The sequence below is a fragment of the Octopus bimaculoides genome, chromosome 16 (genome assembly GCF_001194135.2).
Source record: "Octopus bimaculoides isolate UCB-OBI-ISO-001 chromosome 16, ASM119413v2, whole genome shotgun sequence".
In the NCBI taxonomy this organism is placed as follows: Eukaryota; Metazoa; Mollusca; class Cephalopoda; order Octopoda; family Octopodidae; genus Octopus; species Octopus bimaculoides.
Genome location: NC_068996.1, coordinates 22,449,586 through 22,467,941, shown reverse-complemented (window position 1 = coordinate 22,467,941; position 18,356 = coordinate 22,449,586). Strand labels below are relative to the sequence as shown.

The 18,356-nt window shown below is 35.6% G+C and overlaps 1 protein-coding gene across 3 annotated transcripts in view; it reads left to right on the top strand.

Annotated features, from left to right (window-relative positions):
• Nucleotides 1-18,356, top strand: part of LOC106870288 (uncharacterized) — a 40,847-nt gene that overhangs the window by 2,235 nt on the left and 20,256 nt on the right. The window contains exon 2 of one of the 3 annotated variants that reach the window (XM_014916309.2): nt 1,170-1,324. In XM_014916309.2, the coding sequence (XP_014771795.1) occupies nt 1,202-1,324 (123 nt within the window). In that variant the 5' untranslated portion in view covers nt 1,170-1,201. Of the gene's footprint in view, nt 1-1,169; nt 1,325-1,661; nt 1,731-17,827; nt 18,088-18,356 lie in introns of those variants that run through there. The other 2 variants (XM_052973579.1, XM_014916310.2) reach the window with 2 other exon arrangements.

The window sequence follows — 18,356 nt, the reverse complement described above, 5'->3', positions numbered from 1 at the left end:
TCTATCTATATCTATCTACCTATCGATCTATCTATATCTATCTATCTATCGATCTATCTATATCTATCTATCTATCGATCTATCTATATCTATCTACCTATCGATCTATCTATATCTATCTATCTATCGATCTATATCTACCTACCTACCTATCTATCTATCTATTTATCTGTATCTCATTATATACCTGTCTATATGCTTATTGAATTTAAAAGTTTCAAAACGTGGTTTCTTGCATATCTAGAATCTCTGTCATCTAAAACATGAGGGGAAAAAAATTTCGAAAAAGTTCAAAATTGTAAATGGGAGGGGGAAGTGGTGTTGGGGGTGTTATTTATTAATTTATTTTGCATATTCGTAATCTCCGACATCTAAAACGTAGGAATCTGAAGAAAAAAAACTTTTCAAAACAATGCATTTTTCAATGAGAGGTGCGAAACTGCATTAACCCCGATTTTATATATATGTGTGCATGCATATATGGGTACAGGACATTAAAAAAACGTTAAACACAACAAACTTTATTCGAACAACGAAAAAAGCCAACAGAGAAACGAGACGTGCAACATAAAGAGTATACCCCTTCGTCAGTTGTCCCTATTTCATCTACTCCGTGTTTCGAAGGCAATATATATATGACTACGGTTAAGAAGTTCCTTTCGCAACCATGTGGTTCCGGTATCGATTCCACTACGCAGCACCTTAGGCAAAATGTAACCTCAGGTTTATCTTGTAAGTGGAATTTAGTAGATGTATGAAGCTGGTCGTATATGTGTGTATGAGAGGGCGAGAGAGTCTGTAGTCTGTTTTTTTTTTCCCTCATATCCTGTTATCTGTCGACATATAACAAAGATAAAATGAAGATAGACTGAGCTAGTGTTTGTGTATGGCCGCAGTCCAGTGATAGAAACAAATAGGGAATGTCAATTTTTGTTTATACGTGTTTTATATAATACTTTATAAAGTATTCTCTCTTTTCTCTCCTATTCACCTCCCTCTCTCTCTTTCTCTCTCTCTCTTTCTCTCTCTCTCTCTCTCTCTCTCTCTCTCTCTCTCTTTCTCTCTCTCTCTACACACACACATTTGTGTATGTGTGTGTATCAAAATTTCCGATCTCTTTCTGATCATGAAGTATCCAGTTTGAATGGAGTCTTTTATCTTTCTTTCAGCAAACATTTGCGTTTTCATGGTTTGAACAAGTATGGGTAACTCACACCAAAAGCCGTCTGATGTGACTCTAATTACTCACCGGACTACAGTACCATCGTCTGAACAGAATGCCGCATCATTAGATTACAATACGTGTTTATTAAAATTTTTTGAGGTGAGTAATAAATTCGACAAGGCTTATTTGTTTATATATTTCTATACCAAGCATGACCAAACTTTTCCGAGAAGCGGGTTGCATGAGACACAGCTCCTCATCGGGCGGCCCCGTGTTACTAAAAAATTTTTTTTAATGAAATTCAAAGTAATTTTTCGTTGGTGTGCCGTTCAGAAAGTTCCACGGGCTGCAGTTTGTTTGCCTCTGATTGTTCTCTCAATACTGTCAATTATTTAATACCTTTTAATGGATTGGCTGTTTTCACTCGATATTGTTATCAGGCAAAACATGATCATCGGCATTATACTTTATATTCATTATCAATTCGTGAAAAAAAAAGTTTTCGCTACAAATTTTCCTAACTGGAACCTCCTTCCTACCAGCTTCATACATTATCAAAATTAACGTAAGTTTATAGTGAAATATTTCATTACCCCTTGAGAGATTGTTTTTATTCCAAGAAAAGTTAAAATTAATTGTAGGTCATTGTTTCTTCTAATTGCTGATTTTACCGTATATCAGAATAAACCCGTTGTGATAACATCCGCAATGAAGAAAAATACAAATAGATGCTAACAAACTGTAAATGATTAACTTAAACGAAGTTAATAATATTTTTAATTAACAGTCTGTTTTATGTGTTTGTGGAGAGTGAAATAAGTGTTTCCCTTCAGTAAAACATTCTTTTATGTAACAGTAAAAATTTCGTTTATATGCACCATGTTCAAACCATTTTAAATTTCAGTCAATTTTTTAAAAATTCATTCGTTCTATATTTTTTTATTTATTATTTGAGTTAATCTTATGACATAAGTATCTATTGTTTTGGCTCTAATTTTTTTTAATTTTTTTTTTTTTAATGACATTTCTAAAAAAACACTTGAAAATTGTCATGTGCTACTTTCATTTGATCAGTAGCATAACTAGAGTGTGTACCACTTGGGTAAGCCCTTGAGTTTGCTGCTCCCGGGTCCCCAAACCTATTATAGACTTGTACAGCAGATCCAAAAGATGCCGCCACTATAAAAGCGCGCCCGAGGGGGAGTGCGTCCCGTTCCCTCCCATTTGGTATAGTTTAAAATTTTTTGACTGTCAAATCTATTATTTCAAGTTATGTGAAATTAATATTTCAAGGTAAAGCAGTATTTTTTTGATTGTTAAAAGTCCCAACAAGGACTGGAATCCTTCTTTGCCGATTTTAATACTATTGTATTAAAATCTGTGTAACGTAAATACTACATCAGTATTCTCTGGAGTAGGGTAGGGGTGTCTAAAGAAATTAGTTTAACTCAAGTACCATCAACACCATAGTTCTAGAAGTGCTAACGTTTCATAGGTAGGGGCGATGCGTAATGAGTAATTTCTGATTTCTTGTTATTTTCTCTTTACCTGCTTGAAACCATTCAATCTTAAAGTACTGCATAATCATTTTGTACTGTTGCATCGCCTTTAGGAGTAAAACTTGGTCAGGATAGTTGTTGAGGTTTAGAGAGTTTGAAACATTTGACAGGTACTTTTTTCTTTTCAAGAAATTTAAACCGATTATAATTGAAATTGCTGATAAAATATCTGGATAATTTTTGGTGTTTTGTAGTCAATATTCTTTTCTCCAACGGATTTCAAGTCAATTTTTTCCTCTCACTATCAACTTTAATGATTTTCAGTTTTCAAAAAGGAGTCAAAATGAGTAATGACAAATTTCATTGATTTCTTCTTTTTAACTGCACATTACGTAAATATATTTGGAAGAAATCCATTCCAGTTGTTGTTGGTATTCCGTCGCTTACGACGTCGAGGGTTCCAGTTGATCCGATCAACGGAACAGCCTGCTCGTGAAATTAACGTGCAAGTGGCTGAGCACTCCACAGACACGTACCCTTAACGTAGTTCACGGGGATATTCAGCGTGACACAGTGTGACAAGGCTGACCCTTTGAATTACAGGTACAACAGAAACAGGAAGTAAGAGTGAGAGAAAGTTGTGGTGAAAGAGTACAGCAGGGTTCGCCACCATCCCCTGCCGGAGCCTCGTGGAGCTTTAGGTGTTTTTGCTCAATAAACACTCACAACACCCGGTCTGGGAATTGAAACCGTGAGTCTGCTGTCCTAACCACTGGGCCATTGCGCCTCCACCCACTCCAGTATATCATGAAGTTATAAAGGATATTTTATGTTTAGTTTTTAGATTTGGTCGAATTTCGTTAATTTCATATCGTGTGCCATTTTCCCCTGACCTATGGTATATAAAATTTTTGTTGCAATTCTGATCTTTCTGATGGATATTGACATGCAAGTTTGTTTTTTTTCAAATGTAATTTTGAAGAATTGAAAAGGCAAATTTATCATATCTTGTCTTAGTCATTTTGCCGCAGCTAAATTTTTAATTTGTATGCTCAAACAGAACGTTTGAGCCTACAAACGTTTCTGATAAGTTTCTAAAATAGTATTCTGAATATTTAATATAGTTTTTTAATGCATTTAGAGGAGATCATTTGATTAGCTAGTATAGTTTTTGTAAGGTAGTGAACATTTGTAATTTTTTTTTCTCTCGAAGTTAAATACAGTAAATCTTATTCATTCTGTTCCAAACACACACACACACACACACACACTAGTTATACCAGTCAGTGAATGATCTCCACTTTCACTTTAGAAGTCTTCCCTTTATTGTGACATCTCAGGGTTGTAAATATTTCACCTGACTGTACGTTAATGTAGCCGTTTGGATAAACAGTCATAGCATAAAAACGGATGAAAGACTGACTGAGCCAATAGAAAGAGAGAAGAATGTAAAAGTTGTCCATTATCATGGAAACACGTGGTCCAAAATGTATCCGTACTATTTAAGAGTAAGGCAGGGCAAAAGTTTTTTTCGAACGTCATTTCATGTTTTCCGGGTCATTATGATAATTACAGTCACTTCAACGTTTTAGTATTCAGATTACTCTGAAATGTTATGCTTAATTTATTCATAGTGTTGAATTAATCATCCATTATCTCATAGCTTTGAGGATTCGATGATGTGGTTGCTTATTTTTAGAATGATATTGTAAGGTAGGCGTGAGAGACCGGATCTGGTCAATTATGAATATATAACAGGTAAGAATATATAAACTTGATATGGACGGTTTAAATGCTAAAGGGTTAAACTTATTTTTTACAAAACGTTTGAGTTTGTATATTTCGTGATCTCACATAATTTTGTTGTTTAAACCCTAAATCAGCCGTGATCCAGGAGATCTATGTTCACATGCATTCCAGCTGTGATTATCTCGTTTTTTTTTTCTTATATCAGGGCTACATTACGCAATTATTTTTTAAGACCGCATGATTTGAAAGAGATTTAACTATTATTTCTAGCATTCCGAGCCGGCGTATAGAGGCTTTCTCACTGACTCATTCTTAATGTGTAGATCCTGTTTACAATAAAACTCAAGGGTGTTGCACACCCTTAAGTATATTACTTATGAAGATTTTTTTAGTGACGTAATGCTAATGTGTTTCCTTGAGTGAAGCTAGTGAAATGAGGTGTGAAACTTTCTAATTTGTATCACTAATCAAATAAAATGTTGTATCATCATCATCATCATGTTATCCTTTAACATCCGTTTTCCGTGCTAGCATGAGTTGGGAGCTGGCAAGCCAGAGAGCTGCACCAGGTTCCAGTCTGCTTTGGTATGGTTTCTACGGCTGGATGTCCTTCCTAACGCCAACCACTTTACAGTGTGCACTGGGCGTTTTTAACGTGGCACTGGCACAGGGCTCTTGCAAGCCAGTCCTCTTCATCAGGAGGAGTGGCCTTAACACTTCTGCTGTGAACAGGTCAAAACTTTGTTGATTGTGACAGAAATTCACAACATGTATGATTTGTATTTCATAATCATTTTACAGCCGTTTTCTCTGCTGCCATGGGTTTGACATGTCATGAAAGTTTGCATCAGTTCTTATATAAAGTTACTGCTTACCTAAGATAACTTGCAGGACCACATCTCATTCATATATTTTTCATTTTTGATTTGTTTTCTCTGACTGGATAATCTTTGTCATGAACTACTTTACAGTGTGTTCTGTGTGCATTTTATTATGTCACCAGCACTAGACAAGACTAAAAGTTGTCCTACACACCTCTTCATTCATTTTTCTCTGTTTTTCTATGCTAGCAAGAGTTAAACAGTTGTTATTGGGCACTGTTGTACATCTGGATGCCCTTCTTACTCTATCTCTTACATGTTTTTCAAGCAGAAGGTCTCTTAGTTTGCATGTCTTCAAAGATGCGAGGCCAAGGAATAATATAATGATAGGCGTAATTTCAACAGTGTCACTGCTTATAGCTCATTTGCAGAGAAGCATAAATGTAAACAATCACACACCTATATGTGTGCATGCAAACACATGCATCTACGATGAACTTCTTTCTTCCTCCTTCCAAACTCACTCACAGAGCTTTGATTGGCCCGGGCTATAGATTTGTGTCCAAAAATGCCTCACTGTGGGACAGGACGAGAAGCCTTATGATTGTGCAGCAAATTTCTCAACTCAGATTCATGGAGTCCTAAAAGCATTTTGTTTATGTCTGTACATGCTAGGCCCTGCCTTGTCAAGCATTCACCACATCTCCTCTCTCTGTCCTTCACCCTCTCCTGCACATCACCTCTTCACTTTCTGATCTATCTACAGATTGCTGCTTGTCACTCCCTTCTTCTACTCTGTTCATCACTCACTACATTCCACTCTCATTCTAACCATCTGTTCCTATCTTTTTTGCACTTATGAAATTACCTTCCTTCTCTTCCCACCTCATCCTCTAGTCCAGGGGTTCTCAACCTTTTTTTATCTATGTACTCCCTTTGATTGCTATTTTATTCTGGTGGACTCTTCTAGCCATTAAATTTTTAAAAACTAGTTTTATAGAAAGGTATTTATTAATGTTTTCACACATTAATTGGTTTAGGTTCAACTGTGTAAAATGTTAGAGAAAGAAGTCTAGATGTTACTTGCAATACATACCTATATCTAAAGCAAAATATTTTAAAGGAACCTCAAAATACTACTGTTGTGTGGACCCCCAAAAATCTGATATGGATCATCAGAGGCCATATGGACCCCGGTTAAGACCCACTGCTCTAGTCATACTCTCTTATACTATCTTGTACCTTGAAAGTTTGCTTTGGCACCTTGTTACTACCATCTTTATCTTTCCTGCTACTCCCACCAATGCTTATATGATTTAAAATTTTGGTCCAAGTCCAGAAAATTTAGAAAGAGGAAGTAAGTTGATTAGCTTGTCCTCAGTGTTTAACTGGTACTTATTTAATCACAAAAGGATGAAAGGCAATGTCAACCTTGGTGGAATTTGAACTCTGAATGTAATTAACCGGAAGAAATATTGCAAGACATTTTGTCCAATGCTCTAAGAGTAACCAAGTATCTCCTCTGTAGCAAATCACATGTGCTAGTCCCTCTTTCATACTTTAGCCTCTCAACACTTGGCATAAAGCTACTTCCCCTCTCTCTCAAATACACCATCACTCAGTCAAGGGTTTGTTTTTTTCTTTTCTTGTCTTGCAAGTTATTGGGCAGTCTCACTAGTGCCAGTGGTATAAAAAAAAAAGCACTTAGTACACAATGTAGAGTGGTTGGTATTAGAAAGGGCATCCATCCATAGAAACCAGGCCAAGGCTGACATTAGAGCTTGACATAGTCCTTGTGGCTTGTTGGATTCTGTCAAACCATTCAAGTTATGCCAGTATGTAAAACAGATGTTAAATTATGTGTGTATGCTATGGTTTGGTAAGAAGAGGAAAGGCAACAAACTTAGCAATTTTTAAGCCTTTGAGGCTGGTAGAAGGAAGTTATCTTTAGATCAGAGAATAGATCTGATTGCCTACAACATTGTAGACTTCACTAAAGACCCTCATAAAACTAGGTGATGGTTTCACTCTAGCATTCAAATTTCAGAACAAGGCTGGGAAATTCAATAGGGTGCAAGCAGCATAAAGTTATTTGGCTTTCAGCTAGGAATTGCAACCAGTACATAGACACTGCTCACCAGTACTTTAATAAGCTTAGATTAAATTGTATAAGAAATAATGAGCTTATTTATTTATTTATTTATTTATTTTTGTATTCATTTGTATTTTAGTCTTGTTGGTTGGTTGGTTGGTGTCTTGTCTCTTAGCTTATAGTGTCACATGAATGAAAAAACTAAAGTCAGTAACAGAGAGAGTACTTTATTATTTATTTAATCCTATTTTAAAGTTAAGAGATACTGCTAAAGATAACTACGTACCCAATGATTTAGTTGTTGTTAACAGTTAATAATCATACAAACTATTGACCTTGCTTTTAAGAGTGAAGTGATTTTTAATATTTACATTACAAGGCACAAATGTAGCTTTTTGGTTGGGATGTTTGAAATCTCATGGTTTCAGGTTTAGTCCTATTTGGGCAAATGTCTTCTACTGCAGCTTGTGGCAAACCAAAGCTTTGTGAATGGATTTTTTTTCCCTTTTAGTATTTAACCTTTTCATTACTATAGATCTGTTGAAATACACTGCTTTTACCGTGTTTCAGTCATTAGACTGTGGCCATTTTAGGGCACTACCTTGAAGGGTTTAATAGAATGAATCAACCCCAGTACTTAGGGTACTTATTCTAGCAATCTCTTCTGCCAGACTGCTTGCTAAGTTTTGTAGTGGATAGACCAACCAACACCAGTTGTGAAATGGTGAGGTGGGGAACATAGACACACACACACATGCAGTTTCTATCTACCAAATTCACTTGCAAGCATGGTCAGCCCAGGGCTATAGTACAAGGAACTTACCCAAGGTGCTGCACAGTGGGACTGAACCCAAGACTGATTGCAAATTAGGTTTTAAAATTACCACATATCCATATATGCACCTTAGTTTGAAGAATTTATTAATATAGCTTTGTCATTATTAATCTAATGTTTGGAACACAAATTAACATGAGATTTTAATGATGGTTGTTTATTTACTTAAAAGCAAGAAATTCATTGCAGAGAATCTGGGGTATCTGAGGTGATCTCAGACAAGTTGATGTGAAAAACTGAAGACATTTCCCAACCACATGGTTCCAGGTTCAGTCCCACTGCATGACATCTTGAGCAAATGTCTTCTACTATAGCATTGGGCCAACCAAAGCATTGTGAGTGAATTTGGCAGACGGAAACTGAAAGAAGCCCATGTGCCTATTTGTTCCTTCAACATCGCTTGACAACCGATGCTGGTGTGTTTACATCCCCATAACTTAGCTGTTCGGCAAAGAGACCAATAGAATAAGTCCTGGAGTCGATTTGCTTGATTAAAAGTTGTGCTCCAGCATAGCCACAGTCAAATGACTGAAGCAAGTAAAAAGAATAAAAGAACATATTTTCAGTCTTGTTGTTTAGTAGATAATTCCATAGATTTGTGTTTGCCACAGATAGATGTCAGCTCAAGAAATTAGAACACTTTTTTTTTTCTTTCATTCAGTCCTGTTGGTTAGAGAAAATTTAATATAACTTGCTTAGTTACACAATTATTAGTGGCATGAGCTATTTAACTTCTGACCAGTTTTTCTATTCTGTGTGCAGCTTGAATAGATCTGCAGAACTGGTTCTTTTACATCTCTCTCAGTCAGTCAGTGAATATATATTAACAATAGAGCTTCATCTGTTTACTCTTACTAATTGTATTATATTTCTACTTTGTGTTTTATTTATTCATCAATATTTTCACAGTCATTCAGTTCACTGAAACCCTACCCTTACTGCTTCTTGAATACCAGCCTCTTAAATGTACTAGTGGAGAAGTCATAGGAATTTGATGATGGTGAAGTGTGCAGCTGTTTTCCTTAATCTTTGGCTCACAAGTACTTTTGAGGTCACCTGTGTTGTCTTAAACAATTTATAATGTAATAATATCATTATTAGATTATTTTTGTCTGCATTATTCAAGTTGTGCCTTATCTGTTATGTCCACTCCCTTGCTTGGGAATCTGTTGTTATTATCATGCTTTCAGAAGAAAACTGAATGCTGTATTCATCCGTAACTAAATATGTATAGTAACTAATTTATATTCATCGTTGTCCTGTTGTCACATATAGTAGAATTGTTTTATATTTGTTCATTTTAGATGGAACAAATGCATCTTGTTACTCTGCTTACTGTCATCTTGTTTATTCTTGAAAAGTTTGACATTTCTGTCATGTATCTCCTCAAAGCTGTAGTGTTTGCTTAGCAATAATACTATAGCAACCAGTTGAAATGACTTTGTGTCTATAGAACTTGAAAAAGTATAAATGGTAATGTTGATAATATCATAAACAAGCTTTTGAGATAAATTGTAATCAAGGGAATAGAAAATAAAATAAGGCCATAGATGAGATTGAGAAACTAGAAAGTAATCGACAATAGATCGAGTAATATCAATAAAATACACTATTTAAGAATAATGAAGGTAAATTTTATCAATAGCTGAACTCACTCAACAGCAGATTGAAGTGTCAGCCCTTAGTGAATGAAACAAGCCAGTACTTGAATAACATTTGGAATAAGGAGTTTTTTTTAAGACAAAATGGATACAAACTAAATACAATTGTCAAAGGTAGAATTGGAAGTATAATTTCATTACTGAAATAAAGTACCAAACTAGAAAGCCTTTAGTCTAGGATTTCCTTGTCTACTTCACAGTCATATACTCGCTTGACTAGACAACTTTATCAGTGTGTAACAGCTAAGTCTACCACCATGGATGGTAGAAGGGAGAATTGTCCTTGTGTAGAAATGCATGCGAAGAGGAGTGAAGTGAGCAATTGCAAATGTAACACATCGTAACTACTGATATAGAAGCTGTTGATGAGATGCATCTCTTAATGAAACTGGAGCACTTTCTGCTAAAGAAGATCACGAACATGGTATTTAAGTAGTGCTGACTTCAAAAAATCTTAGATTGTTTGTCCCTCACTTCCATACCTTACTTTCATTTATTTTGCAAATATTTCACATCAGTAATGAAATGTATTTAATTAGTCATAGTTGAAGTCTTTGCAGGCTAAGTTGATATAGAGTGGTTAAAAAAAGACTCATTTGAAGGTTGTTGCAACCCATAAAACCAACAGAGAATACTTAAAGGAAAGAAAAAGAAATAGCAAAACAAAAAGTAAATGAACTTGACAAAGAATGAATTATGCCTGTTGACAAACAGAAGACAATGTGGAAATGAAAAATGAACTAATGAGGGATAGTGAAATCTTTATCATAGCTAAACAAGAACAAACACATGATAAGAGCAAACTTTAAAGCATAAATAGACTATCTCGGTAATGAAGTAGACAAAACTGTCAGCTACATACTCTGTTAATGTAGGGAAGTGGCACAAAAAGGATACAAAGTAAAATGACATGGTAGGGGAAGAGATATACTAGGAGGTTTGGAGGAAATTTATATGAAAATTAGAAACATTACCAACCCAGATTTATTGAAAATGTTCTATTGTAAGATCTTGCATGTCATGGTTATGAACTGACAGTTTAGTACTGGAGCAGAGACCTGATATGATCGATCATATGACAGGAAAAAAGCTGAAGTGTATTATATTACTCATATAGTAGCAGGATTGTCTTAACAGCAATATAGGCCTCTGGGCAAAGCAGTTTACAGGAGCGGCTATATTTATTTAACAAACCACAGTATACTTAGATTAGCATCAAACACCTTGACCTTATGGAGCTCTCAGGTAACTATCCACTGTATAGGGGCAAATAAATTGTTATATATATTGCTATATCATGTTTCAGTTGTAGGCACAAAATCAGCAATTTTGAGGGCAGTTAAATCATTTACATCAACCCAATACTCAACTGGTACTTATTTTATCAATTCTGAGAGCATGAAAGGCAATCAACCTCAACAGAACTTAATGAGTCAGAAGAAATGCTCCTAAGCATTTTGTCTGGCATGCTAACAATTCTGCCAGTTCACCACCTTTATCTTGCTATATAACTACAGCAGGCCAACAATTTTGGCGAAAGGGATAAATCAATTACAACAACCACTGGTATTTATCTTATTCACCCCCCAAAAGAATGAAAGGCAAAGTTGACCTCAGTGGAATTTGAACTCAGAGTGTAAAAACAGACCAAATGCCACTAAACATATATCCCAGCATGCTGATGACTCTGCCATCTTGCTGCTTTGCTATATCATATAATGCTAATGGAAATAGTTCCACGCTATCTGAACTAGGTCAAGGAATTAAGAAAATTGTGTGGCATGTCTATGATAGTTATGGTTTACATAACTCAAAAAAACTTTGTTCAAGTGACTTGAGAAATATTAGAACAAGACTTTGAAAGAAGAGATATAGAATACTGCCATTCTGTATTCTGTAAGGACTCTTTGCAAAATCTGTGAGAAAATTTATCATTAAATGAATTTAATTGTTGACGTGATCAACATTAAGAGAAGGATTGTTATAGGTCTCTTTTGTACAGTGGGGGTATAAATATATATATATATAGTTTTAGGGAAAATAACCAAGTTTCATGAAACTAATCGATGAAAATCCACTATCACATATAGAAAAATTAATAATTAAAAGCACAATAAATGAGTATAATATAAAACAAAATAAATATCATAAGATAAAGATAGTATCTTTATCTTATGATATTTACTTTGTTTTATATTATACTCATTTATTGTGCTTTTAATTATTAATTTTTCTATATGTGATAGTGGATTTTCATCGATGAGTTCATGAAACTTGGTTATTTTCCCTAAAACTATATATTTGTATATATTTTCTAATCTATAAAATTCAATTTAATTTTAATTTTTTATAAATTGATTTTAATTGAGTTTTTACCTGTAATTTTGGATTTTGTCCCCAATATTATTATATATATTTATATATATATATATATATATATATGGGTGACAACTGTTTCAATTTAATGAGTCAACAATAAATGGTTAGCTGACACTGATTTTTCTGTAAAACATTACAACATTGAACTGATTTCAGATTGATGAATAGCTTGAGTGCTTTGCGAGGAATGAGACCTAGCATTCATTGATCCAGAGGATCTTTAACAGAGTTTCATGTCTGTCATCACTGAAGAAATTAATGATAGGTGAAAAGCTTATGGGGATCCATACATATGAGGATCTATACAGATCGTGTGCAGAAGCAGTTAGTAATAAGTTCAGTGGGAAAAAACCTTGAATTGAAAATCTTCAAAGAAAATAGGATTCTGCCATGTGTGAAAAATGGCAATGCTTAAAAGAAACAGAAAAACTAGGTAGAAATTTCATATTTTACCCAGTGTAAACTATAAATGCACAGGTAGTTATGAAATTGCAGTTACACTGGTAGAAATGATAGACTTCACAAGTAGTTTGCAATACATGTGAAATATATTCTTTCAGTAAATTCACTAAAAGTAGTTGATAGTTTTTACTTAGGTGATTTAATTAGCAACAAAGGTGGGTGCACTAAAAGCATAGTAGCCAGGGATAAAAAGAAATTTTGTGAGTTATTACCTTTACTGATAAAAGGAATTTTTCTCTCTGAGTAATAAAAACAAGCAAGCTGTATGGTGTATATGTACAAAGTAGCATGTTGGTCTTTAATGCAGAAAATTTGCAATAGCTAGAAGAAAATGATGGAAGCATGATTCACAGGATGTGTGTTAATTGAGTAGAGGGGAAAGCTGTGCATAGGAGAGATCAAATGCAGTGTGCTAGAGAAAGAAGATTGTATTAGTATGGATAAGAGATGTATATATATATATATGGAGAATAGTAGTTTCATTAAGAAGTACTGAGCACTTGAAGTGGTTGAATTTGTAGAAGAGGAGCCTCTAGAAAATGACATGGAGCAAAGTAGTGAAGGCTATTCCCAAGAAAGCTGACCCTGGCAAAGAACTGTCATGGTTGGCAGCACACCAGTGCTGGAGAAAACCTGCACACATGGCTAAAATGGTGGTGACAGAGGTTGAGGTGTTTACTATATCTACATTGGATCTTGTTTGTTGTACTAATTAGTTACTCTTTATTACCCTCTTATATTTACCATTCATCCTCCCTCCTATTCACCTGTGCAATGACATGCCATTTCATCTGTCCATATTTAATTCCTCCATAATCTCTTTTATCATGCTACTTATTTTTCACCATCACACATCTGTCACTCTACTGCTTCTATACTCTGAAGCATGCATAAAAAGAAATGGTTCCAGCTTTTTCCATATTTGGTACCCCTTACCATCAATGCTAGCCATCATTGACTCTCCTCCATGTGACTCCTCATTGTCATCTACCACTCTCTGTTGCTATCCACCACCCATTCTTTATTACCATCACTCGTTTCTATTACTATGCCATCATGTTGTTTTCTGTTCCATTTCCAGATCTCCAACAAACATGTAGCTGTTATTGTGTCTTTTCATTATTCCCTCCTCTATCATTCCTTCAATTGTACTCTCCACTTCCACCCTCTCGGTCACATTTACCTTGAAGGAATAGAGGGCATGGAATTTGTTGAGGTGAGATTTTTTACAACCAAATCCCTCTCCTGTTACCAACTGTCACCTATTTCCAAGTAAGGGAATATTTCCTCATGACCAGACCAATCTCAGATTGGAAATGAGGACACTGCTTGTATAGCGGTGACATTTGTTTACAACTATCATATGATGTAGGAGATAGTAATACAAACACAGAACACATGTGCATACCCCCCCCCACACACACACACACACATGTACATACAGACAGGCTTGTTCCACATATCCATCTATAAAATTCACACACAAGATCTTGGTCAGCTCAGAGCTATAATAAAGACACTTGCCCAAGTTGTCAGGCAATGAGACTGAACTGAAAACTGTAGTTTAGGAGCAAACTTCTTACCAAACAACTATGTCTGCTTACATATCTGAAATGGTATGTCCATCAGAAAAATAAAGACAAGCTAACTTTCAAGCAGATAGTTAACCACAAAGTTTATTTCTGTTGAACTGTATACTTCCATGTATCTAAACATCTACAACATCTCAAAACACAACGGTATCTTGTAGAATCATTCTGTATTATTTTCAATGTTTGATTGGTTGCACAAAAATAAAGACAAGCTAACTTTCAAGCAGTTAGTTAACCACGAAGTTTATTTCTGTCGAACTGTATTCTTTACTATAATTAATGCTGCAATCTTCCAAAATTATTAATTTCCACTTATGCATAAAACTACACAGTTAATCATAATTTTTTTTCCTATTAAAGATGCTCTCTTACTCTTTACTTGTTTCAGTCATTTGACTGTGGCCATGCTGGAGCACCGCCTTTAGTCGAGCAAATCGACCCCAGGACTTATTCTTTGGATGCCTAGTACTTATTCTATCGGTCTCTTTTGCCGAACCGCTAAGTTTCAGGGATGTAAACACACCACCATCGGTTGTCAATCGATGTTGGGGGGACAAACACAGACACACAAGCATATTAGATTGGAGCCTGGTGTTGCCATCCGGTTTCACCAGTCCTCAGTCAAATCGTCCAACCCATGCTAGCATGGAAAGCGGACGTTAAACGATGATGATGATGATGACAGTTTCCGTCTACCAAATCCACTCACAAGGCTTTGGTCAGCCCGAGGCTATAGTAGAAGACACTTGCCCAAGGTGCCACGCAGTAGGACTGAACCCAGAACCATGTGGTTGGTAAGTAAGCTACTTACCACACAGCCACTCCTGCTAGTGTGTTTTGAAAGAGATTTAAATGTTATTTCTTATAAAACAGTTCAACAGCCAGGTAGAGTAGTGTTTTCAATGGCTCCACTTAACTCCTCCTTCTTACAATGTACACAGATGACAGCATCCTCTCACACTCTTCCAAACACATCTGCAAAACTAATCTAACCCTTCATCAATTTGCTGAGGAACATCTTTACAAATAAACATTTAAAGTAGCACTTGCCAATGTTACCATGTCTCATTTTAATATAACACCAGAGAACATAAACAAACATCAGTCAACAACAACATTCACGCACATACACAAACACACGCACATACACAAACATGCGCATACACACAAACACATGCATACACAAACACGCACACACACACACACAAACACACGCACGTACAAAGGTTCACTTATAAAATTCCCAGTACTTACAGAAGATTTATTATATCAATGCAAAACAGTGTATAAACACAAACATATACTATATTTGGCGAACAGAAACCAACAGAGGTGTACAAAATTATGTATTAACTGCATCATAGATTATGCAAAGTCCTGTCTACACTGTCCCCACCCTCCAATCTATGTAAACTGTAAAGTACACAAAACTGCATTTTTAAAATCTTGAGCCCATCTACACATGAAGAGAAACACTAAAAATTGAAAGACCACCTAGACAGGTGGTGAGCAGTTTGTTTTAACACTGCTAGAAATAACTACCAAATCTTCCTCAAATAATGCCTTAGATAGGGGAGGACACCCCCAAAAACGATGTTTGTCGAGGGTGGAATGTCTTTCATCATAAGTTTCTTCAAAGTTGATTTTTGATCTAAAGAGCAGTTCCTATATCTTCATGTACAATTAGGCGCAGGAGTGGCTGTGTGGTAAGTAGCTTGCTTACCAACCACATAGTTCTGGGTTCAGTCCCACTGCGTGGCACCTTGGGCAAGTGTCTTCTAATATAGCCTCGGGCCGACCAAAGCCTTGTGAGTGGATTTGGTAGACGGAAACTGAAAGAAGCCCGTCGTATATATGTATATGTATATATATGTGTGTCTGTTTTTGCCCCCCCCCCCCATCGCTTGACAACCGATGGTGGTGTGTTTACGTCCCCGTAACTTAGCGGTTTGGCAAAAGAGACCGATAGAATAAGTACTAGGCTTACAAAGAATAAGTCCTGGGGGTCGATTTGCTCGACTAAAGGCGGTGCTCCAGCATGGCCGCAGTCAAATGACTGAAACAAGTAAAAGAGTAATTAACTTCCATGTATCTAAACATCTACGTCTCAAAACACAACAGTATCTTATATAGAATCATTCTGTATTTTCAATGTTTGATTGGTTGCACAAAATTAAAATAAAATTTATTCCTGAAGATATCTTATTCAAATATGAATATGGTTTCCCACTCCCTTTTAAATGAAAGTTGGTTCTGATAATGCTGCAGGTTCAGTAGTTTTAAAGGCTGTTAGTTTAAATAGTGTGAAGTATGCTGTCACTCCCATTCAGTCATTTCAATCACCATTACCCTTTAGAATTCTGATTACTCATGTCAAATGTAATGCTTATTTATTCACATTGTTTTAAATTAATTATACATTATCTCACAGCTTCAAAGTTTCCAATTTGTAATTGTTTATTTTTAGAATGTCATTGTAGGGTAGGTGTGAGGTGCTGAATCTGGTTGGTTTGAACATAAAACCAGAATATTTCTGGATGCTAAAGGTTAAGCATCCAGAAAACTGCTACATCTTAAAAATACCTTTCTACCACCACCACCACTTAATCCTGAGAAGTATTTAAAAAAAAAACATGAAAGTAATCACTCACCTCATTTCAACCAAATAAAGTACTAAGATAGATGTGCAGCACCATCACAAAAGACATGTGAAAAAGATGAGTATTAGTTGCAGTTTACAGTGTATTGAGAATGGACTGGACAGTAGTGCGCAACATATCTGGACTGCTAGAGTGTGTCATCATCTCTTTAATGCCCACTTTTCATAGATTGCAAAGGTCAAATGGAATTGAAGTAGATTTCCTATTGCCAGCCCTCGCTTCTTCACTTTCCAAACAAGATGTAATAATTCTCCCAAGGCTGGACTTGGAAATAAGGGACATTAGATTTGTGACAGTGATGTTTCGTTATAACTATCTATGCTATGAAAACAGGGAGATACAAACACGCACACACATGCATATACACCATGAGTATCTTTCAGTTTCCATCTACCACAACCACACACAAGGCTTTGATTGGCTTGGAGCTATAGCAGAAGACATTTACCTGCTCTGTCTGGAACTGAACGCAAAACCATATGACTATGATGTGAGCTTCTTAACCACATAACAATGCCCATATGATAAACTACTGGTTCTCAGTTAAACAAAAGTGCATTATAGCTTGATCTTTGGATTGTACTTAGTTGTTCAGCTAGCTACCTATGTACCATATTTCAATGATCAAGGCTTGCCTCAAGTGGTACTATTACTACTACTATTCAATCTACTAGTTTCTCATCCTGAAACCATTTTCAAAAAAAAAAAAACTTTGACCATCAAACTTTCTACTTAAACCTTTGTCCAATCAACCTATCCCACCTCTAGTATTATATTTCTCTGAAATTCCCTATAGACTATCCTTCAGGAATGTAATTCCTGGCATTTAATCACATTAATTTGATTCACAAGGTGTGTATGTGTGTGTGCATGCCAGAGGCTTTTACATATAATGAGGTACAAGAAAACAAATGCATTGGGAATAGTTGATAAAGATCTATTTATCTTTTCCTTGTTTCAGTCATCAGATTGCAGCCATACTGGCTCATTCTCCTTAGAGGATTTTAGTCAAACGAATCCACCCCAGTACTTTTTTTAAGCCTGGTACTTATTCTACCGGTCTCTTTGCTGACACATTGTTGCAGAGGCCACAAACACACCAACACCTGTTGTCAAGTGGTGATAGGAGACACACATATTATTATTGACAGAAGCAGTGTTAATACCAAAAGGTAATTTTCATGTCCAACTTAACATGGATGTCTTGTTAAAACAGATTTCCCACGGATGATTTCCAGAACATATTTTTTTCGTGGTTAGATGATTCGGCATCTATTTCTAGCATATAGGAGTCCACTTTTGCTGGTCATTCCTCTTATTTTTGTATGTAATATAATTTTAACCTTCGGATTTTTTTAATATGCTAGACCACTGGTTTTAATTGATTAATATCAATTTCTACCCTCATTAATAAATTATATATATATATATATATATATAT